Source organism: Mus caroli, chromosome 11 (assembly GCF_900094665.2).
Source record: "Mus caroli chromosome 11, CAROLI_EIJ_v1.1, whole genome shotgun sequence".
Taxonomy (NCBI): Eukaryota; Metazoa; Chordata; class Mammalia; order Rodentia; family Muridae; genus Mus; species Mus caroli.
In genome coordinates, this window is record NC_034580.1 from 31,200,003 (window position 1) to 31,223,539 (window position 23,537).

Here is a 23,537-nt window from a genome sequence, read left to right on the forward strand (position 1 = left end):
TCTGACCCCAGCTCTCATTCCTCATGAATACTTAAACCTAGATTCTGATGAACCCCGATATCCAACCTGTTCTCTTAACCTTGGACCATAGCTTACATGGAAGTGTGGGGCTCTTCATATGGTGCCATTCAGAGGCCTGGAGAGGTCTGTGCAGACACCAGCTGTCTCTGACCACAGAGGGTTCTTGGCACCATCTCTTTAACTTGTGTCTTGATAAATCCTGGGCTCAGTATAATTAGAAGACTTTGTTGTCCCTTTTGTGCTGGAGTCTGTATCTTACTCCAGGAGCTAAGGTGGACACACAGCCATACTTAGCAGTAGGAGCCAGATTCTGTGTCCCCACCAAGCTGTGTGACTTCCTTGCTGGTTGTTACCCAGAGAAAGGCCCCAGCCACTGATGAATGATGACTGTCCTCTTGGTCTCTCTGAACATTGGAATGTATACCAATCATCATCACCCTTATAATACTTTAGATTCCATTTTACAGATAAGGGTATTGAAGCAGGATATTAACTAGCTGGTCAGGGTTATCTAGCTCCCAACTGGCTGGGCTTTACCTCCGTGCTATTTAGCTCTCCCTTGTCTGGACACTCATTGCCTTGAAAAGACTTTTTTTTAGAAACTTTGACTTGAATTGATGACGAGTTGAAGATGTTTCTCATACTATATTCCCAGCTTCCATCTCTTACTAGAAATGACTGGAGTAAAAAGGAGAGAAAGCATTGTTCAAGTGCCTTTTCTTCTCCAACAGGATCATACAAGATCTCATGGATACAAGCAGCCCCTCCTACATAGAGAAGTGTCCCTCCCCTCCTTGCCGAGAGAACACTTTTAGCACTGCCCACATCATGCCAGGGCCAGGCCTCGGGGAGTGAATCCATCATGGTGCCCTTCCTTGGCATCTCCATGATGCTACGGTAGTAGGCTTGTGGCTGCACCATGGGCCTCTCCCTCTGCTTTCAGGCAGGTGACTGAGCTGCAGAGATAGCTTCCTGCCCAAATGATAGCCATACTCCTTCTAAAACAGCTAGTGTTTGTCAACCACAGGTGTCTGGTCCCCCACAGCCCGTATAGGAATGGGTGTCTGTGTATGCAATGTCCTTGTTTCTGTTCACCACTCACGAGTCAACCCTCTGCTTGTCCGTGTTCCTTCCTTCTCAAGCTGATAAACCCTGACAGGCCTTTGAACACCCCCACCCCTGGTTCTTCCTCTCATCCCAGCCACTTTGGGGATGCTTGGGATAGAGGAGGAGAACTCTGGATACAGGCATTGGCTCCCCCACTGACCACATAATGATAAATATGTGACTTCTGGTTCACATGCTGGCTTCCCGAAAGCTAGTGCCCAATGTAGACAGCCAACATCAGCAGCCACCCTATCTGTGTCCCTTACTACTTCTGATCCTAGACCATCCAGTCTGCTGGCCTTATAGATGTGTCACACTGCCCTCCCAGAAGTAGATGCAGGACAGGGATATATAATAAAGTAAAAAATAAAATAAAATCACTGCTGTGGATTTTAACCTTTCACCCAATCTCCATCTATTAAAGTCTGTCTCTGATTATGTACCATGTGTTATTGTTCTGAGATGCCTGCAAACGGGGAGAGGGCTACAAGGGCAGAGGCAGGCAACAGCCAGGTGACATCAGATCCTCTGAGGCCATCTCCAGCTGGGGTTGGACTTTATGGCCTGTCTTCAAATCCTGCAAGATCCCGCCCACCTGAGCTCACCCCCAAAGAGAAAGCGCTGAAACCTGTTTCCGTTGGTTCTCTACCCCAAAGGATTTCTGGCAGTGACAAATACGTGTTGGGATTGAAATTGACTTTTAAAGCTCTGGAAAAGTTAAAAATACTTTTGGGTAGTTATGAGCATTAGGCATAACAAATGGCTCTGAGGAACCCCGGGTAGCTTCCGTAATGAAATATGAAGTGACGGAGGTGGCATTTCGTGCTGGCTCTGACTGGGAAATGAACTTTTTCGGTTATGTACATACGCCGTTATTAACATTTCTGATTCCCACTCATATAAAATATCACTCTCCGACCCCCTCGTTATTACAAACCAGGGCAATAACAAAAACAGCAGGGGAAAATGCTGGAGAGAACACATTAGTCCATCGAATCTAATTGCAAAATCATTTCATTAAAATGGGTCAGCGGTTCCACTGCAGAGGCCTGCCAGTTATAACCTAACGATACTACTGAGAGTGATTCCCGCTAACTACGGGCTGCTCTCACCTTGATTAAAACGAAAATGCATTTAATAGGCGACCGTCCCCAGCCGGCGCACGTCTGCAGGCTCGCAGTGAAGTGCAAACCGGGCTCCCTCCTGTCTCTCTGCCTTTGATAAGTAGACAGGGTTCCTCTGTTTTGCAAGTAGCCCATTACAGACATGTTCTGTAGAAAACATAACCGTGCACATTCAAAATGCCCCCCTTCAATGTCACCATGAAGCGCCACCAACAGGACAAGAATGGTTTTCATGGGGCAGGAGCTGCATATATAACCTAGCACTCTGATGCGTCTAAAAAGAAATGACATAAGGTCAGGGGTTATTCAGTAAGGTGAGTTGTGCAGGCATGGGAAAAGAGACTTACATAAAACAGGAGGCTGCTGTAAAACTCTGAAATCCATGCATAGGTTCTGTTCACACATGCCTAGGGGTGCAAAGGGGAATGAAGGAAGTGGGTGGGAAGGTAGAGGAATCAAAGGGATACAGCCAAACTTCTGACTCCATGTTCATGACCTCATGAGAACGAGTGCCCCACTGATCGTGTTCCCGATCATCAGTGAGCCCAGAAAGATATCTGAGAGCGGAAGACACAAGAGCAAGGGGGAGGCCATTTGCCTGCTGCCTTGTCATAGCTCACTGGAGGAGAGACCCAATCTGCCTTCACCACCTCATATGTAATGGCTGTTGCTGGAGCCATGGGAGTAAAGGTTCAGTCACAAAGCACACTAAAGCTTCCTGACATTAGTTACTGGGTCTTTGAAAGCTAGCCCTAGTGCGTTTGCCATGCACCAAGAGCCTTATAGACCTTAGGGTCTTCGCCTACAAAGTCAAGTGCTAACCTTGGGGGGGGGGGGGTTAAGAGGAATGACCCATTTGAAGTTTGGCCTGGATCAAGTGCAGTAAATGTCAGCTCTAATACCAGCTCCACGGGTGTTTCCATGGCCTCTAACTCCCAGATGTTCCGACACGATCTAGGAAGCACGGGAGTAGAATTACATGCTCGCACACTTAGCTTGTCTTTTTCCTGAAGACGCTGCTTTTAAGCTCATCTTTACACAAACCCCAGAGAAATAGGAGCTCAGAAGCTGCAAAGCCTCGCCAGATGTACTGCTAAAACATGAGGACTACTCACACACTGTGTTGTCATGCTGATGGCTCAAGCCATTCACCAAATGCCTGGGGTCGGTGCCCTCAAACACCTCAGAGATGCACACAGGATCCTCAGGTGCCAACGGTGTCCCACTTGTGCCTTATGCAAATGTGAACTGAGCTTACATTTTATACTTAGCAGTGTGCCAATGGAATGTGAGTCTGAGAGAGTGCATAAGGCCAGTACCCACTGTCAACAGGGAGAGCCACGCACCCCTCCCTATTGGCACTGACATAACTCTTGTGCTCACAGAGGTCTGGCTGGCTGGCTGCCCACAAGGGCATGCCTCAGAGACATCAGGCTGTCAGACCTGTTGCCATTACAGAATGACCTTGAAATTTTGAATGGAATGAAATTTTGTAAATAAATAAATCTGAGTTCCAACTTCTAGCTTGTGGGAACTGGCTCTGACTGGCCTCAGTGAGAACTTCCTCTCTATGCGGAAGTCGGGTCTTGCCCTCCATGCGTTCTCATTTTCATTGTGTTTAAGAATTGGATTCATTGCCAATATATTTTGAATATCTGACTTTTCTTAAAACAAAACAAAGAAAGCTCAGGCCAAATTCCCAAAGTATCAGAGCCGTGACCTCCGAATATCCTTGTTGAAGTCAAGGTCAGACAAGACACCAGTTGTCATTTAACACCAAATGACATTGCCTGCAAGTCCAGGAAGACCTCTAAATGTGTGACCTCATTCTCCAACCTTAGTCCTGCCCTACGGTAGCCCCCACAAAAGTCCAACCTTAATCGCCAATCTGTAGATAGTAAGCATCATGGAGCCAAGAGATCTCCTGTAGGTGTAGGCTGGATTCTGTGTAGGTGTCTTACAATATTTCTCTGAACATTATTCATCTGTAACATTCACCAGTTCTGAAAAGGTCCATGACCCACCAAAGCACAAGAGCCCACAGATATGAAGCCTGGCTTCTTGGAAGACACCAAGTGATAAATGACAAAAGACCATATGGAAACAACGTAGACGAGGGGTGGGGGGAGTGCAGCCAAGATGGCTGAAGGGTCATCAGCTTTGCCTGCTATTTTACAAATCTGTCGTGTATATATAAGCAGTCCCTCCCAAGCCTGTGCATTACACACACACACACACACACACACACACACACACACACACTCTCACACACACTCACACATACACACATTCCAACTCATCCAACTACCTCACTCCCCACAACTTTGAACCTTGTGCCTGAAAACCGAAATGGTGATGATAACCCACTCTTTGGCCCCCATATAGGCTCTGAGGATTATCGCAACAGATTCAGCAGTGAGTGCTTCATGGACCTAGTATGCCCTGAAAAGTGCCGCTGTGAGGGCACCATTGTGGACTGCTCCAACCAGAAGCTAGCCCGCATCCCAAGCCATCTCCCTGAATATACCACTGACTTGTAAGTCCTACCCCTCCCTACCTCTCTTTACATATACTTAGTCACTTTGAGTTAGGCCAAGTAGGGTCTTCTGTGTACTTGACTGAGAAGCAAGACACCAGGAGTATGCATGCAGGTTGCTTGCAAGAATAGACCGTTCATTGGCTCTATGAATGCTTTCTGGACACTCACTATAAAACCAGGCGCTGCTCTAAGCTTACATTTCTGTAGAGTAAATGCACCTGCTGTTCCTTAAGAGCTTATAGAATCTCCAGAAAAATAGATATTAAATAAAAATTATTACTAGGCAAAAAAATGCAACTAAGATGATTAAATGTATCTGAACCTCCCAATATTCCCTAGAAAGGGACGTTGATTTATTCAAACACTGGCAGAAGTGTAAGGACAATCTGACTTCAAAATCCATTACCCCACTGATTACCAGGTTGATTCAACTGATGTGGCTGGCCAGGTGGATGTCCCTGCCCTTCTTCAGTACTCCATATGCACACCCCCTAAAGTGCCACACTTGGCTACCGAGGATGACTTTCCCCAGTAGAACCTCCAAACAAGCTCTTAAGACCTGAAACAGGAGAAACTAAAACTTGAAGCATGTAAGAGGATAAGGAATGGCCTGTGGTGCTAAACAGACCTGATACTAACCTCACCTCTGTCCCCTCCAGCCCCACTGAGACCTCTTCCGCACCGTGTTAGGGGAGAGGGGGGCAGGGACATGGTGTCTCCTATACTTCAGAAGGTCTAGAAATAGACACAACACAATATTCCTCTAGACTCTTGGCACAGAGTGAGCCCTGGATAGAGTGGCAGACTGGTGGCTATTACTGCTTTCTTTGGCAGCTCCAGCCATTGGAGGGCACCACAGCACGGCTCTGAGCACACAGGGACACAGTACAGAAACCTTGAGCTGACATAAGTAGTCAGAAAAGAACTGAGCAACTTAGGCTCAGGAGACTCCGAGGAAAGCTCCCTGGGGTGTTTGAGTTACCATTGGTACCCCATAAAATGGCGGCAGATACATGGTCTTTGTGTGTTTAAATAGTAATATGTGTCTGTGCACAGCATGCAAGAAGCCACTGTCCCATCTCTCTTTGCCCTTCCCCATCCACCTCTCTTTGCCAAGCCCCTCACCTCATTCTGAAGTTTTTCAAGTTTCTCTTGAACTTTACTGACTGTGAAGTTCGGACAGAGCTCAATAAAGGCCATGTGAGGAAGACCCACAGGCAAGTAGCACAGGAGGTGCCTCACCTCAGCTAAGCGTCTTCTGCCTTCCCACGCAGGCGACTGAACGACAATGACATCTCTGTGCTGGAGGCCACTGGGATCTTCAAGAAGTTGCCCAACCTGCGGAAAATGTGAGTCAGGCTGGGGAACGCAGTGGCCACCTCAGCTTTCCTGGCCCTTCACCTGTCACTCCTGCCCCTGAACCTCCTCCTGTCCCCTGTTGTGCCCTGGTCTGGAAGTCAGGGACACAGCATAGAAGAAAATGAAGCTTGGTTGTTGCTGAGTTGTCAGGTACAGGGAGATTGTATATCCCGTGGCTCCTTGACTCCTATCCTTGTCCCCTCTACCTGCCCTGCCCCCAGCCATGTTGAGAATGCATCTCAGGAGATTGTAGGAGGGACTTGGAGCAACTGAGTCGGGATGTCTGGGACCCAGTGATATTTGGGTGAGGTCTGCGTGGGAGAGATACGTCAGAAAGGAACCCCCCCGCTGCTTCCAGTAGATTTGATCACAGAGCTCCCTGGTCTGAGTGGAGTCTGGGCTTAGGCAAAGGACCCCACATATTGTTAGTGGCTTCTATAGTGCATGACTGCTTGTCCCAATCATCTTTATCCCTTACTTGGAGTTTGGGCCAAGTCAAAAAGCCAGCAAGAGGATATTGTTCCCTGTGCTAGCCCTTGTCGTTGGCCAGGGCTGCCGTCCTGCCTCAGGGATATCAACTTCTTTAGTCTTCCTTCACCCATCTGGTGCCAGCTTCATGTTTCATGCAGGGCAAGCAAGGGAGCGATGGCTGGGAGCTGTCCAGTGACCTCTCTAAAGCCACATAGTGAACAAATGTCAAAACTGTCTCTCAGACTTGGGTCCACTTGAGTCACCACAGTGACTGGGCTTGTTTCTACCTCGCCCTCCCGAGTGTCCCTGCAGAGATGCCAGCACAGAGAGCCAGCTGATTCCCCGGACACATTTGTTTTTAACCTGCCTTCCCACCACACCCAAATCCCACATCTACCAGCCTCACAGAGCTGTCTGTTTCTTCAACAAGGCAAATGTGGCCCATCATTACTTACCAATCTGTATATGCTAACTCGTCTCTGTACCAAAACTCTGAAATCACATCTTTGTCATGCTGCTTGTATCATTTACACACTTATCGTAGTGGAAAACCTGTTCACCCCAACCTGTGTCCCTTAACTGAGGCTGAACACGGTGATGCTCTCTGCCTTGTGGGTTCAGCTCGCACACTGGAAGCCAGTATTCACTTTGTGGTTTATCCAGCGGCATGTGCTTTGCAGTTTTGTGCTTTTTGGCACCAACTTTGGCCCAAGCACAGTACTGGCACACTGTCTAGATACTCAGAGCCTGAGCCAACTGCACTGTGCCTCGCTGAGGGCACACATACAGGAGAGAACTAGGCTACACTGTGCCTCGCTGAGGGCACACAGCGAGAGAAGCTCCCTCCATTGTTCAGGCGTGAGCCCAGCACTGCTGGACATGAATGCAATGTTGATGAATCAATAGTATAGTAAATACAGTGTTTCCGAACAGAAGCACTCACAGAACAAGCCTATTATCGATTGGTTGATGGAAATGCCATGACCATGGGCTCACGTGATCCTCATCAAGCTCCTCCAGGAGCAGCAAGAACAGCGATTCAGTGTGTGCTCATTCGGTGTTCTTGGCGATGTAGAATATAACAATCATGAATCACTAGGACTGCCTGTTGTTCCTTATCTCCCGTTCATCACACTTCTACCCATCAGAGCCCTGCAGACAAGGGAACAGATACCTTCCAGGCCCTAGGCAACTATTCTCTCAGTGGCACGACTCATGGGTCCCTGCCAACCACAGCCACTGACTTCGCCACAGGCCCCTGTAAGTAAATCTGTGCTTGGAGCAAGAGATGAGCTCTCTGAGGGAGCCACTGAGACCAAGGCACATGTAAGGCTGTAGAGGATGTGGCTATTGCTGTGGTCCAGGTGCCCCTTGGTTTCCACCTGTAGACAGATGTGGAGGTGAATGTGGCCATGAAGAAGGTATCGAAGCAAGTCACACTGCACAAAGACCTATTTACCCAGAAAGCAGGACCCCAGGAATCTTTGTTTCTGCAAAAACACACTCCCTACACACATTTTAGGGGAAAGTCACACAGATTGTGTTCCCACTTGTGACAGGGATGTGAACACAGAGAAATATTGCTATAGATGAAGGAAAACAAGAACACAGATATACGACAGGAGAGAGCCAGTCCCCGTCCCCAGCCACTTGCCACAGACTTGAGCATGGCCAAATGCAAGCCCAGATCTCAACCAAAGGAAAAGATGCTGCTTGGTTAGCCCCTGTGTTTGCCATACAGGAGTGAAGGTCGGGGATGCCAGATATTCCCCACTGCTCCAGACTGGCTGAACATTCCTGGGGGGGGGGGGTGAGGGATGGACTTGCAGACTGAGCTCAGTGCCAGTACTTACTAGTACCAGCCAACCGGATAAGACCCCTGCAGGGTAAATCCAGCCCCAGATCACCAGCTGCAGCCACTGCCAAGTGAAGTGTCACTGTGCCCTGAACCAGTCACTACCCTACTCCCGCACAGAGGTAGTGTGTCAGGATATCTGACAGTATAGTGTTTGAAGCCAGTGGTGTGTCTGCCTCACACTTGAGCCAGGTCCCTAAGGCTGCCTGGTCTTGAATCTACTATTTCGGATTTGGACAAAGAAAATTGGACCCTGCTGTGTTTTCTGCACCTCTGGCCCTTATACCCTGGCAACCCCACACAGCTTTCCAAAGAGCATCACAGCTATGCAAGGTAGTATCCTTGCCTACATGCTTTAGGCCCTGAGTGCCATCCCTAGAGCAGAGAGATGGGACTTGGGTAGAGAGTGGAGAGGGCAAAAAGAAAAAAACAAGGAAATTCTGTGTTCAAAGAGCTGTGGCTCTCCTTGCGGTGGACTTCAGGCCAGTTAGGATGCTGAGGAGAGTCACCCATAGCCTGGAAACCAGCCAGCTGAAGTCATGGGTACACGGTTGGATTTGTTGCTGGTTCCTGTGTTTTTAATAAGAATTAGGCAACCACTTTCAACTCTCAGAAGCTTTCACAAAAACCATAAAATCTTGCTTTCTGGTACCACTGGGACTATCAAATTCCCCCAGGCAGAACTAGCTCCACCATCTCAGGCTGGCCCAGTAGAGTCTAACAGAATAGCAGCTGCCCCTTAGATGGACACAAGGTCCTGGTCACCTTTGTTTCCAAGGGGCCTGCTTCTCATTGCCATTAAGTCACCCGCTTAGAGACTATAAGTTTGTAGTAGTCCCTCATGGAGGGACAGGTTCATTCATGGTCAGTGGACAAGGCCTCCTCATCCTGGCACTGTGCCAGAGCATATCCATCATGGCCAGTTGTCCTTGTTCCCAGAAAGGTCTACTTAGCTCTCTGCTATAGTCCTCCTGGGACCAGACTCTGTTCCCACTGCAGGAGGTGCTGGCCAGCCCTGTAGCCATAGTGAGTAGTGCCTGGAAGAGCCTGCCCTCCTCTGCCTGGGCTCAGGCTTTCTACAGGGAGTTGTATGGATCCCCTTGCTTGCCTCTATGTCCTTTGGGAAGAGTGAGGTCAGAGCACCCATCAGCTTGCAGAGGCAGTACCCACGAGCCCGCTGAACCACCCCTGGACCCAGTATAAGTTTCTGAGGCTGGACCAATAGAACCAAAAGCACAAGGAAGGACCTTCCTCCAGAGAGGTCTGTAGGGGCAAAGGGAGAGAGCCCACTAGCTACATGTTAAGGCTTCCTGAGAGAGAGAGAGGAGTCTCAAGGAAACACGGCATTGAGGCTACACCAGAGCTCTTAGAAAATCCAGACACACTCATTTTGTGTCTAGAATATTTGCTCCAAGCTCTGCTCTGTCTCCCATCCCTCCACTACAGACTTCAGTGGTAAGCCCCACTTTGGTGGCTAGAGAGGGAACAGCAGCCAGCCCTTCTAGAAAGTACTACAACTGCCCCCACCCCTTCTGTTCTTCATTCTCCCAGATTAAGGAAATGTGATTCATGAACCTTACAGTAATGGGACGTTAATTTTGCTCTGTTGTAGAAACAGCTGTTAGTAAGTGGGAGCCTTCCCACCTCCTGCTCTAACTCACCATCATTGTCCAACCCTGAGTGCTCACGCCCTAGCAGCCCCTCTCCCTGGAGCCTAACCTGCTAAGAAAACCTTGATCTCAAGCCCTATATCTTGTTTAGGGTTCATATGCTGTCTTCACCGTGCACCCAGCTCCCCATTCCTGGCTTGTCCTTGGCCAGGGCAGCCAGAACAGATAAGGAAACATGTTGAGTGCCAGGTTCTTTGCCCCAGTTCAGGGGCACCCCAGCTAACAGGCCTGAGGACAGGGACTTTGGGGTGTTATCAGGAGAGTACTGGGTTAAGCAGTAACAAAACAAAGAGAAGATTTAAAAGAGTCTACCCCCACCCCAGCACAGCTGTCTACAAGGCCCTGTTGTCCCCTGGGTGCCCAGCCACCCACAAGGAAGGGAAAGTGTCTTACAATGTACCCTTGGGCACTATTATCTCATTATGTGGGTCTCTTGTCTCTCTGGAGGCTTCAGCCCTGTGCTCTGTGGAAGGTTGGTATGCCTCCATATCCATCCAAGGCACTGGCATGAAGCAGTATCCACACCCCAAGAGGTCTGGACATGTGGACAGTATCTGCTAGCCCATCAGTTCAGAAAACCTCAGAGGCTCCGGTGACATCATGCGCTGGTGACATCCTCAGGGTCTACTGTTCACAGTAGAGGGCTCTGCTGTGCCTTCAGACTGGACCACAGGATAGTCCACAGAGAACCCCTATCTCTTGGTTCTGAAAGAGCCTGGGAACTCGAATTTTATATGACTGTCACAGCATCTGCCTGTGACTGTCCTGGTACATTCTCCCATGCTGTGGATGGCAGGTTTTGGAGAGAAGAGCCTGATCTCAGAGCTGGGGCAGACTCGGGATTGGGCCGGATGGGAACAGAGATGCCATGAGAAAACCAAGATCCCAGGGTTAGGAAGATGAGTCGGTTGGCAGGGTGTGTGTTGCACAGGTGTGAGGACCTGAGTTGGCTCCTCAGCACCCAAGTAGAGCTAAGGGCAGCAGCATATCCCTGTACCTAGGACTGAGGATGAAGGGAGAGGAAGACCCCTGGAGCTCACGGGCCAGTCAGTCTGCTCCAATCAGGCCAGCTCCAGGTTCAGTGAGAAACCGTGTCTCAGAAAATAAAGCAAAGAATGACTGAGAAAGATACCTGATGCTGACCTTTGGCCTGGGTACACACATGTGCATTTGTACACACACACACACACACACACACATGAATTCTGTAACTTAGTAATACAAGGGAGCTAGTCCTCACATCTCCCGAGAAATAATCACTTACAAGAGGAGGGAGGGATATCAATGAAATGTTTCTTTTTTTTTAATTAGGTATTTTCTTCATTTACATTTCTAATGCTATCCCAAAAGTCCCCCATACCCNCCCCCCCCCCNCNCCCCCACCTATCCACTCCCACTTCTTGGCCCTGGCATTCCCCTATACTGAAGCATATAAAGTTTGCAAGACCAAGGAGCCTCTCTTCCCAATGATGGCCGACTAGGCCATCTTCTGATACATATGCAGCTAGAGACACGAGCTCCAGGGGTACTGGATGCTCACAGTCAGCTATTGGATGGAACACAGGGCTCCCAATGGAGGAGCTAGAGAAAGTACCCAAGGAGCTAAAGGGATCTGCAACCCTATAGGTGGAACAACAATATGAAATGTTTCTTATGTCCCAGAAAACCTAGCTTCATAGCCCAGCTCTATCAGCAGTGTAAATCTTGGGAAGTTATTCAATCTTCCCGGAACCCAGAGTCTTCACTTGTAATGGAGGGCAGTAGTATCTAGCTGCCGGGCGTTGCTTGAGGCTCTGATGAGGTTAAAGCAGTCTGCCTCTCATGTGTAAATAAGAAGTAGGAAACAATACTCAGTAGGAAGTATCCACTTGTAAGGGGCTTCCACTGAGAGTGCTACACATCCCCCACGTGTGTGCATCCCCATTGAAGAGGGGCTACTTTATGTTCTTCTCCAGCTCTCTTTTGAGGATGACTGCACAGTGGGAGCCCCTGGGGAAGAAAAGTAAGAGTGACTCTTGCAGGCATTCAAAAAAAAAATGATTACACTGAGACACTTTAAGTCCTAGGCTGTGTGTATTTCTCCACCTGCTGTGAGGAGTGACCTCTGTGAGCACCGAAGCTGAGACTCCAGTGTCAGGGAGCTGGGGACTGAGCTCCTTCCATCCACCTGATCCTCCCTCTTCTACCCCCTCCTTCTAGAAACCTGAGCAATAATAGGATCAAGGAAGTGCGGGAGGGTGCCTTTGATGGAGCGGCCGGTGTGCAGGAGTTGATGCTGACGGGGAACCAGCTGGAGACCATGCACGGACGCATGTTCCGGGGCCTCAGTGGCCTCAAGACGCTGTGAGTACCCAGGCTTGGGCGCAGGAGGATGACAACTGTGGACAGGGATCACAGTCAGGCACTGTCCTGGCCTACTGATTCGTTCCTCTATAACATCATACTTTTCCACCTTGAATGCAAAGAAGCTGACATGCTAAGCCCACCAGCATTGCCCACACCTAATCACACCCCACTCAGAGCCACTCTAGTGCACATGTGTACATATTCATTCCCAAAACATACTGAGGGGTGCACACGAGCACCGATTTAACCATAATATACACATGCTGTGCCCCTGAACATATCTGAAGGCGAGCATATACGTTCAAGCACACACACATACGGTAAACCCACATGTGGGTCCTCTTCCTCCTGGAAGTACACATGCACGAGCACATGGAGAACTGTGGCTTGTGTTTATGATCTGTCTTGATTATTCATCTGTTGCTGTGAAGAGACACCAGGACCAAGGCAACTTACAAAAGAAGGTATTTAACTGGGGCTTGCTTATAGTTTCAGAGGGTGAGTCCATGACCATCATGGCTGAGTATGTGGTGGCAGGCGGGCGGGCAGGCAGACATGGTGCTGGAATAGTAGCTGAGAGCTTATATCTGATCCACAAGTATGGGGCAGAAAGAGAGAGGCAGAGAGAGCTAAATGGAATAACATGGGCTTTTGAAACCTCAACACCCACCTCCAGTGACACACCTCCTCCAACAAGGCCACGCCTCCTAATCCTTCCCAAACAGTTCCACCAGCTGAGGACCAAGCAGACAACTCTGTGAGCCAATGGAAGACATTCTCATTATAACCACCACGCAGTGTGTGAAATACACACTCATATACATTTGCATGTGTCCCAGTGAGGGTCCAGGCCCTGCTCAGCACCAGCCAAACCTGAGCAATGACTGGCCGAGCCAGGAGGTGGCTGTTTGTGTCTTGAGAGGCAAAAACACTACCCATGACCCTCTCCCCTGCTCTTCCAGGATGTTGAGGAGCAACCTGATCAGCTGCGTAAGCAATGATACCTTTGCTGGCCTAAGCTCTGTGAGACTGCTGTCGCTCTATGACAACCGGATCACCACCATCACCCCAGGAGCCTTCACCACACTTGTCTCCCTATCCACCATGTGAGTTTTCCCCCAGCACAATGCCACTCCCTCTGCCCTCCCGACCCCCACCCCCTGCTCTGCAGAACTCCCTGACATCCCAGCTTCCCACTGACCGTGGCCAAGGTCACCTGCCCATCTGTCTATTTAATAGGCATTTGTCTGGCTCTATGTGCCAGATACTATCTGAGTACTAAGGGTTACAGACTGGCTCCTCCTCCTCCCTGGAGTGAATTGTCCCCATGATGAGAAAGGCCAGCACAAGCTTTGTAAAGAAGCAGTAGAGAAGACTAGTTTGTTGAAGAACGTGGGAAAAGTATTTCCTGTAGTAGTTACGGCCACACGAAGGCCCCATGGTTGGTTGGAGCAGAGTAAATACGCAAAGCCTAGTAAGGCCATTGTACTGAGTATGTGGGGATATGGGGTAAAACCAAGGCTAGAGAGGAAGCCAGGGTCAAACTGTGTGGCCATGGGGGCTGCTTTAGTTTTAAATCACACCAAGAACCCGGAAACTTTGCCGTAGGCTCACAGTACAAATGGCAGCGTGTTTTAAAAGGTGACCCTGACTACATTGGTGCTTGTCAGAGACAGCGTGGGAGCCCAGCTTTCTGGACCTGTAAATAAGAAAGAAAAAGAGACTTCCCAGCATTAGGAGGTGGCGGCAGAGGATAGTGGCTATAACTGTAGGACTGTGTGTCCCAGGTCCCTCATCAGCTCGGAACTGTTTCTTCATCTATGCACTGGGTCTCCCCCAGCACCTCCCACCATGGCCCTGCTGACGGTGTGAACTGCACAGCCAGGCCTAAGGACCGAGAGTGCCCAGCCTTTGATCACTTTACAGTTGCTGTGCCTCAGCTGTCCTCAGCAAGTGCTTACCTGTCCCATTTCCTTTCCTCCAAAATGACAAGACAAAGTAGCAGCTGCTTTCCCACCCATTGTCTCCTTCCCACTTAGAATAGAATCAGAGTCTCAGAGTCGCCAAGGGACAACAGTCTAGTTTCTCCCAGATGTGTGCCCTCTGCCCTGCCACCCAGCCCTGCTGACCTCACACTTCCCACCCTTGCACACCCTGCCCGAGGCCTTCATACTGGCAACTCCTAGATTCCAGAGCCCGGGAAGCCCCCTCTCATCACCTCGCCTCTCTGTCCCTCCCCTACTCTACCTTCTGTCTCAGTGGTTTGATAGATGTGTCCCAACCCTGGGGCAAACACTCAAAGCGACTGCTGCCACCATCATCCCCCATCCCATCTGTCCATCATGCTACTGTATGGTCGGGGACAAAGTACCTATGGTGCACAGGTGGGCTTCCGGATATCAGAGGCCTGTGGAGATGCCAGCCTCAGTCATAGGGCAGATGCTCACAAGCATAGACTAGCTTGGTACTGTCAACACCGAAAGAAAGTGAAAGACACAGTCAGAAAAAGGAAGGAACTCAGCTACCCCCGGGCAGGAGCACAGATACCCCAGCCCCACCAACTGCAGGCATTTCCAGTGGGAAAGAGGGTGTGGACACTGATAAAGAATTCAGGAAATTCTCCTTGGAGGACTTTGCCCAAGTGAGACTGGATGGACAGGGGAGGCCAAGGCTGGAGGTCATAACACACCCATCAGCATGGGCTATAGTTGCATCCCTGTATTTTAGAGGAAAATTCTACATCCCCTAGGAAGGGCTACCAAGACCCATCGCCTCCTAGGGAGAGCAAGCCTGGGCTACAGAAGTAGACTTTGGGCTAGGGTCAGGGTGGGCAATGACCACTTAGAGGCTCTCTCTCCCTCAGAAACCTCCTATCTAACCCTTTCAACTGCAACTGCCACATGGCGTGGCTCGGCCGCTGGCTGAGGAAACGCCGCATCGTCAGCGGGAACCCCAGATGCCAGAAGCCCTTTTTCCTCAAGGAGATTCCCATCCAAGACGTGGCCATCCAAGACTTTACCTGCGACGGTAAGCGGGAGTGAATCGGGAAGGCAAGGCAGGCTGCTGAGACCTCTGACTCCGCCCTGCCCTCCTGGAACACAGGCTCTGAGGAACTCTGCTCCAGAGGCCGCTGGGAGTCTCCTGCTAGCCTCACTGCTGTTTCTCAGACCGAGAAAGTGTCTCTTTCTGAAGCTACTTCCTCAGTTACTTTCCTCAGTTGTGTATCTATACTGGCGTCATTAAAACAAGATGTCTGTCCATTCAGGACACTGTCCTCTGTATGAATGCCACTGTACCCGATACACTTAGCTGCCATGTCCACTGTGACTTTGGGGCTACTTCGATGCCATGCCCCTCTGTACACAGCGTACACAGCTGGACACGCAAGTCTCCCTGTCCATGTTACAGTGAACGTCAGAGTATGTACCTATGGGAAACAGACTTCCAAGAAAATTCCTTTTGACTGAGAGGTATGAACCCACACATCTGAGGCTTTGGGTCTCAGGACCCCAGAAGGCATATTTGATCGCATGAATTCGAGTTTGTATAGTTCTTTACTTGGGGGATTTTTTGGATTACCTTAGGACAGATGTATTCGTTTGCAGATTAATTGAGATGCATTATAATAGGCTGCTGACTTGCTCACTACCCTATAGGGATGCTTCTAGTGGTCAGTGGAGAGGAAAAGGTAGGAAGGGGAGGGGAAAGGCCAGGCTCGGCCTCTGTCTGACCACTCCTTTCAGAGTCATGGCTTCCTCATGTGACAGACAGGACGCCCTTCCCCTGTGGGTCTGGGTTAGCATCTTGACTGGTCTTCATTTTATTTGCAGTGCATTAAACAGCAGAGGTCCTTCCCATGCTCCAAGGCATGCATCCTTGGCCTCTGGCAGGGGAAGAAACCAGTAGCTGCCTTTAGTCCTGGCTTGGGCTCCCTGCTGGTGCTAGGTAGAGCTGGCCTTTGCTAGAAACAGTCTGGCCCTGTCAGCTAGCCTAGCTGCTCTCCTAGCGGGGCTTATTTTCCAGGGTGCTCACCCTGTCTGGGTCTTCCACAGGCAATGAGGAGAGCAGCTGCCAGCTGAGTCCACGCTGCCCCGAGCAGTGCACCTGTATGGAGACGGTGGTACGATGCAGCAACAGGGGTCTCCGTGCCCTCCCCAAAGGCATGCCAAAGGATGTGACTGAACTGTAAGTACCACCCCAGCCCCTGTAGCCTCACCAACAGGCCCTGCTGTACCCCAACATCTCAGGGAAGGGTGTGGGGACATGCCTGTTTTCCCTGGAACCCTGCAGAGCTTTTCTCAGGCAGCAGTTGAGAGCTTTGATTGATGTTAGGAGTCTGGGGCGGTATTAAAGGAGAAGGAGGAGGCCAACTCCAAACCATCTTCACCCGTAAGAGAGGCAGCCCTGACTCTGCTCTCCCTGTAGACACTCCAAAGTACAAGAGGACTGCTACATTCCTTGCACTGTCCAGAAACCCCTGTGCTGGGTCCTGCCTTTCTGAATCCCACAAAGCCTGTGTGACCCTCACAATAGCACAGGGTATTATGAGAGCATCTTTTCCTACATTGGAGAACATGCTTTTACAATCTGATTCCATTCCTCCTTCAAGCAACCCTGTCAAGCAGGTGATTTGTCAGAGCTAAGTCACACCGATTTCTAGAACATCATCCCTGCCCAGGTTCCCCACTGTTGCCTCCCAGAAGCTCCTCAGAAGTTAAATGAAACAGGCGCCACGTTTTCTTGGGAGAGCTCACAGTACTGGGTGCAGAACTCTATCTGGCTCAGCAAGAGCTAGGCCTAGCTCTCTATCAGCCACGGGTGCTCACCACCTGGTACAGAAGAACCCCCCAGGCTTGCACTGCCTGCCCATGCTCTGTCACACTGCCCTCTTCTGTGCAGTCATTCTTTAGATCACCACATGGGGATTGAGGTGCCTTGTATGTCAGGCTCTCTGCCATCATGGAGAGATGCCCCTTAGTACAGGTGGGCCTAGCACTCATGAGGCACGGAGTCTCTCTGGGGAAATTAGACATTTGTTCTGCCATCTCTGAAGCTCGGATGGCTTCATAAAAGGTGTGAGATGAGGCTGTGAAAGAGAGGTTTGCTTGGGTCTGATGGGCACCAGGTCCTGCCTCTCCTCTCTGGGGTGTCCTGTTACCACCTGAACCAGCACAGAGAAGACAGTGCAAATCCAGAACGGGTGGGGTCCCCAGTATGCCTCTCTGGGGTGTCAGACACCACTACCCACCAGGCCAGAGGTGGGAAGCAGAGTCCAGGACCAGCAGGACCCTGATCTGGTTGGGAGGGAGGGAGGGGATATGGAGAGGAAAGAAAAGGCCTTCTCTGAGAATCTTAGTGTTACGGCTCTTTTAATCTCCGGCCTTCTCCACTGAACTTTAATGAAGCAGCTCTCAAAGACAATCTTAGCCTGTTCATATTTCCTTACTGGGGGTGGCTTTGAACACATACACTTGATTGAGGATGAACCGAAGGTTACATTTTTCGGGGAGAGATGAGAATATCCATTGCGGGAGAAGGCCATTGGCTGAAACCTAAGGCTACTGAGATGCCTCGTTTGCATGCAGAAGCATTCCAGGTACTGGGTTATGTGACGGACTGCCTGTGTCCACCTTGCTGGGGGTCGCCTGATTAGGCTTCAAGGTGGGCACAGAAACAGGGAGGGAGTTAGTCCCACTCCTGCCTATCTCAGGATGAGATTCTAATCTTGGTTTTTGAGATTTCCAGGATTTGGACATGCTCAACCTCACCTGGTTTACGCTAACGCCTCTGGTGGCATGGTCCATGTGCCCTCCAACAGTGAAGGGCCAGGCAGGAGCAGGTCCCTGACAGGGCAGAAGGGCAGAATAGACAGAAGTAGCTACACAGGTGGAGACCCTGTTATAGGAACTGGAAGAGCCAGATAAGGGGAGTGACAGTTGGTCAGGGTGTCCCAGCGGCAAGACTCACACTGCCACTTACACCCACACTGTCACACTTGTATTGTGTGTCAGAGCTCCCTCCCAGACCCTAGGCCCATTCCCTCTGCTGGGGCTGCCTGGACGTGAATCCTCAGACATAAGTAACAGAATGTGATGTGACCCAAATACCCCTGGGAATCTCCATCACGTCCCAGGCCTGTGTCTCCTAGCTGGGCTGTGAGCACGCCAGCCTCTTAGAATGCAAGCAGGTCTTAGGTGAGACTGTCACTTCTGGCATTCCTGATTCTCAGGGAGGTTGTCATGGAGACTGGCAGCCCCAGGGAAGGAAAGGAGGTCTGACAGTCACTAAAAGTTCCTGTCAGCATGGGTATGGACTGAAGCTGAGCCCCTGAAAGTCTGTGTGAACATGCGGTGATCAGTTTCCAGGCATAGACGCTGCAGAAACTGGCCATGGAACGTGCTCCTTCCCAACATGTCAAAATACAGAAATGCCGTGAAGACAGCTCATGCGTGCTTTTCTCTAAGGTTTGGGACATGGAGACTGAAATAGCAAAAGTAATTGGAGTTCTGTGCCTTTAGAGACCCACAGATTCTCTTTTGTGGAAGAGATGATGTCTCTCCCAGCCATGCCTGGTTTCTGGTGCACTCCAAGGAGCTCTATTCTGGCACAGAACCATCTAGGCCACAGTGAAGACTGGGGGGGGGGGTGCAGGGGGGAGAACAAATGATGGAGAAAGTGAGAGCTAGGAGGCCTGGCACTGCTGTGGGGCCCCAACCTGGGAGCTTTTTGTGCTTTTTCGGAACACGTGCTTGCCAGAGATACTATTAATGTTTGAGAGGGCACACTGGAAACTAACTCACACCATTTTAAAATATCTATTTCTTATTCCACCTAAAAGTCTCTCTCTATCCACCACATATTTATATAAGAAGTGTGTTGCTGAGACAAACCAGAGATTGAAGTGCGGATTTTTAGCATTGATCACACACCACAGGCAGTGGGGTCTTCTGAAAGGATAGCTGCCGTGGGGAACCTGCATTCGTATCTGTAGACTTGCCTCTTCTCTCCTAATCTACACTGGTCTGTCTTGGACTTTGAGTAGTCCCCCAGCTGGGATCTACAACATCACCCACTGGGCACTCAGAGCAGCCCACTGAGTTATGCAGGTGGTGATGCAGCCCATTCTCCAGTAGATAAAACTCCACGTCATTGACCTGGATACCTGTCTGTTTCCCATCAGGGAAGTCTTCAGTGAGAGAGCTGTCGAGCAGAGTTCGGGTTTTCAAAAATGTTAATAGTCATGTGAAAGCTCCAGATCTGTCGCCGGCAGCCAATACCATTTGGGCTTTGCCCTGTGTCCTTTTCTTCCTTTTCAGAAACTGTCAGGTAAATGCCCGTCTGAGGAAACCCTGCCAGTCATTCTTTTAAGTAGAAACAGTGTTTCATGGGGGAATTCCAAAGCAGCTAGTTCAGGGAGCAAGGCAGTAGGGTTTCACTGAGCACATCTCAGGCTGCGGAGATGCTGTGTGTACACTGTTCATTTTGTTACACAGTTGCCAAAGAATGAGTGCTCCCTCCCGATACTGTTGATAGCTTTTACTGCCTTGCCAAGGGCAGTTCTTAAGTGTGGCTTGCTTTGTTATTTTACGTGCAAATGTACACATAGAGACAGCCCAGTGACTTAGGCCCAGTGTTCTGCCTTAAATGTCCCACACCATTGTCCTCTGTTGGTTTCATATCACCAGGGCAAATGTGAGCTGAGTACAAAAGGGAGGATGGTGGCCTTCTGCTTTAGGATTCTATTTTATTTTTAATGAAATGTATATGTGGGTTGGGGTACATGTGTGTACAGGTATACACGGAGATCGTGACATGACAAGACAAGGGTATCAGATACCCCGGAGCTGAAATGACAGGCAGCTCTGAGCCACTCAGTGTGAGTGCTGGGAACTAACTTTGGAAAGAGTAATATGCTCTGATAACCACTGAGCCACTCTAAGTAGAAAGAGTATTGTCCTGATTAGGGTGTCTACTGCTCCAATAAAACACCATGACCAAAAAGCAAGTTGAGGGGGAAGGGTCTATTTGGCTGACACTTCTACATCACTATCCATCATCGAAAGAAGTTGGGGCAGGAACTCAGGGCAGGAACCTGGTGACAGGAGCTGGCCCAGAGGCACAGAGGTGGGTGCTGTTTAATGGCTTGCTCCTTGTGTCTTGTTCAGCCTGCTTTCTTATGAAACCCAGGACCACCAGCTGAGGGGTGGCACCACCCACAATGGGCTGCAGCCCCTCTTGCCCTCATGCCTCCATCCCTTGTCAGTCACTAATTAAGAAAATGCCTTACAGACTTGCCTACAACCCAGTCTTATGGAGGCATTTTCTTAGTTGAGGTTCCCTCCTGTCCGTTGATTTTGGTCGTGTCAATTTGACATAAAACTATCTGGTATACCCTGACACAGGGAGAGCCAGAGGGTACTCCAAGCCGACTGCAGGGTTCACCCCAGCTTTGGAGAGGGGCTAGCTCTGAGCACAGTAGCACTGAGGAGTCCTAGTGTGGACCTGGCCCAGAGAGCGCTCTGCACGTAACATTAGGAGAGGACACCAGTCAGTGCTATCAGGAGGCTGAGGGGACTAAGGAAAATTCATCTCCAGTAGAGCTGGGTCTCTCCTCAGTGCCGGGGAAGCATGCCTAGCAAGAGGTGCTTGTTCACGCACTCAGGAGATGCTGCCATCAGACTTGGAGTAGAACAGTCAGGGTCGCACTCTTATTCCTGCCCTTGGAGACTTAGAACAGAAAGAACTAAATGTGGAAAACAACCGGTGGTCAAGTCACATTTCCCAGGAGCACTGGGGACGAAAGCCCATTCCTGGAGAAGTCCATACGCAGAGAAGTCCCTCCTGGTAGAAAGGTCTTCTATTCAGCACCCGGGTCCTGGGGAGCAGGTAGTCTGAGAGAGGAGGTGCATGCTCTGGACGCTTGAGAGGATCATGTGCAGGCTGAGGCTAAAGGAAGGTGGACTCTCCATATGTGTGTGTGTGTGTATACACATATATACTTATATATACACACATATATATGCATACACATATATAAATCTTTCCATGTGGGTATAATGTACACACATATATGAATATATATGTATTTGAATATATTTTCAAATATCATTCAACACTAGTGTGCTGGGGGACACTATTCTAAAATCTATCCATAGGGCCCCTCATAATTCTTCATGGTAATAATTATCATAAGCTCCATTTTACAGCTATGTAAATACAAGCTCAGAGAGGTGAAGTGTCTTGCCTGAGGTTACACAGCTATTAGATAGCCAGAATGACAGCTGAGCTGCCCCCACTTCACCCAGGCCTCTGGTGGAAATCCTGACCTGGAGTAGGGTCTCCTGGAAGGTGGCTGTCCTCTCCATCCTCCATTCAGCAGGTCCTGGAATTCTTTGTGAGAACCAGTCTGCTCTGCCAAGCTTGAAATGGGAGCAGAAAGCAGGGAGTGTTCTGTGTAGAGATCTTTGTGGATTGTCATGCAAGGCAGGTGAGTTCTCCGGAGTGAGGGCTGAGAGAGAGCATTTAAATTCAGGTCAAGGAAAAGGTTGACCTGCTGGAAAAGCTGCAGCAGGTTCTGAGGCTGGGGGCAAAGGGCAGGCTTCTGAATGGTCCCTGCGGACCCCACTGCAGCTCTAGGCAATGTTGGAGCTGAGAGCGCTCATCAAGGGCTCCCCACAAAGAGCATCCCTTGCCGCTGCATCTGCATTTCTGAAGTGGAGCTTTTTGATTCTGTGTCTTCCAAGTCATGATGCCAGGGCACGGGGACACCCTGTACCGAAAGCAGCTCCCGCTTACTCTGTTGTGCTAGATGCAGCTCCCTTGGGGAGTTCCAGGATTCTTATTGCCCAGGTGATCTTTCCTGAGTCTAGCTGTTGCCAGGCAGTGTGTGGGAAAGCCACAGCGAGTGTGTGAACATGACTCTACGAAGAGACTCACACTGAAAACGCTACCGGGGACTGAAACATGATATGATGCCCAGAGTCTTAGATGTCATGTGATGTCACCTGTTGGGGGGAGGAGCTGAATTGTGGGAGGCAGATTTGAGGACTGAGGTCACGGGAGGAAACTAGACAAGGAGGCAAAGGCAGGACCAGTGTAGGCAAAGACCTGGCCACCCTCTCTTTGGTCATTCAGGGAAGGACAAGGCCAGTGCAGTTGCAACTTGAGGTCATCAGAGGGTCAGATATGAGATCCACAGAGGGATGTAAGGCCCTTGTAGTTTCCTGTCTGGACTTGGCTAGGTTGCAGTACCAATTATCATGGTGAAACACTTGGTCTAGATGTTTCTGTGAATGTATTTTATAGGTACTCTTAGCACCTGCAATGGGTAGACATTGCAAGCAGTGAATGAAGATTATGGCAGCAGAGAGGGGACAAAAAGCAGGTGGTTGGTTCACTTTGCAAAGTAAGACAGGAAGACTTACAGATGAGCAAGCACTGGGACACCCAGTTTCTCCCCACCCCCACTAAATACAAAGACTGAAGCCGAGGCAACATCCTGAGCCCATCGTGGAGACTGTCTGAGAAACTCAGGGGTCCCTCTCCTTTCCCTGGGTTAAACAGCTCAGTTTACCCTTGGTTACCATGGTCAGCATGGGTGACTCCAGCTTGTGTGAAATGGGGCAGAGCCCTCTGTGGTTTGGCCTGTGTTACGGAGAGTTTTACAGACTCGCTGTGTACACAGAGGTGAATCAATGGTAATCAATCGGGAGGCTCCAGTGTGAGGTGAGGCACTTGGCTCAAGACAGCGGACTGAACATGAAGCAGAGTCCTCCAGCCTCTCTGCATTCTCCACCACAGTCCTTGCACCTTCCCTGCAAGCCCCAGCTTTGGATCTCCTCACAAGCACGCCCCTTCTTTCCTGGCTACCTCATTCATCAGCATAGACAGTGCCTAGCACACAGCAGCTGCTAAATAAATACATATGCATACATGAATGAATGAATGAATGAATGAATGAATGAATGAACGAATGCCCAACTCCTTGGCCTGAGGCCACAATCTAAGTGTGTGCACAGCTGAACTTTAGCAATTGAATAAAGCTT

At 49.8% G+C, this 23,537-nt stretch overlaps 1 protein-coding gene across 3 annotated transcripts in view; it reads left to right on the forward strand.

Annotated features, from left to right (window-relative positions):
* The window catches only part of Slit3 (slit guidance ligand 3), a 587,044-nt gene that overhangs the window by 497,338 nt on the left and 66,169 nt on the right, over window positions 1-23,537 (forward strand). For all 3 annotated transcript variants that reach the window (XM_021178434.2, XM_029484039.1, XM_029484040.1), the window contains 6 exons: window positions 4,638-4,788; window positions 6,066-6,140; window positions 12,346-12,489; window positions 13,455-13,598; window positions 15,356-15,519; window positions 16,545-16,677. In XM_021178434.2, the coding sequence (XP_021034093.1) occupies window positions 4,638-4,788; window positions 6,066-6,140; window positions 12,346-12,489; window positions 13,455-13,598; window positions 15,356-15,519; window positions 16,545-16,677 (811 nt within the window). The remainder of the gene's footprint in view (window positions 1-4,637; window positions 4,789-6,065; window positions 6,141-12,345; window positions 12,490-13,454; window positions 13,599-15,355; window positions 15,520-16,544; window positions 16,678-23,537) is intronic.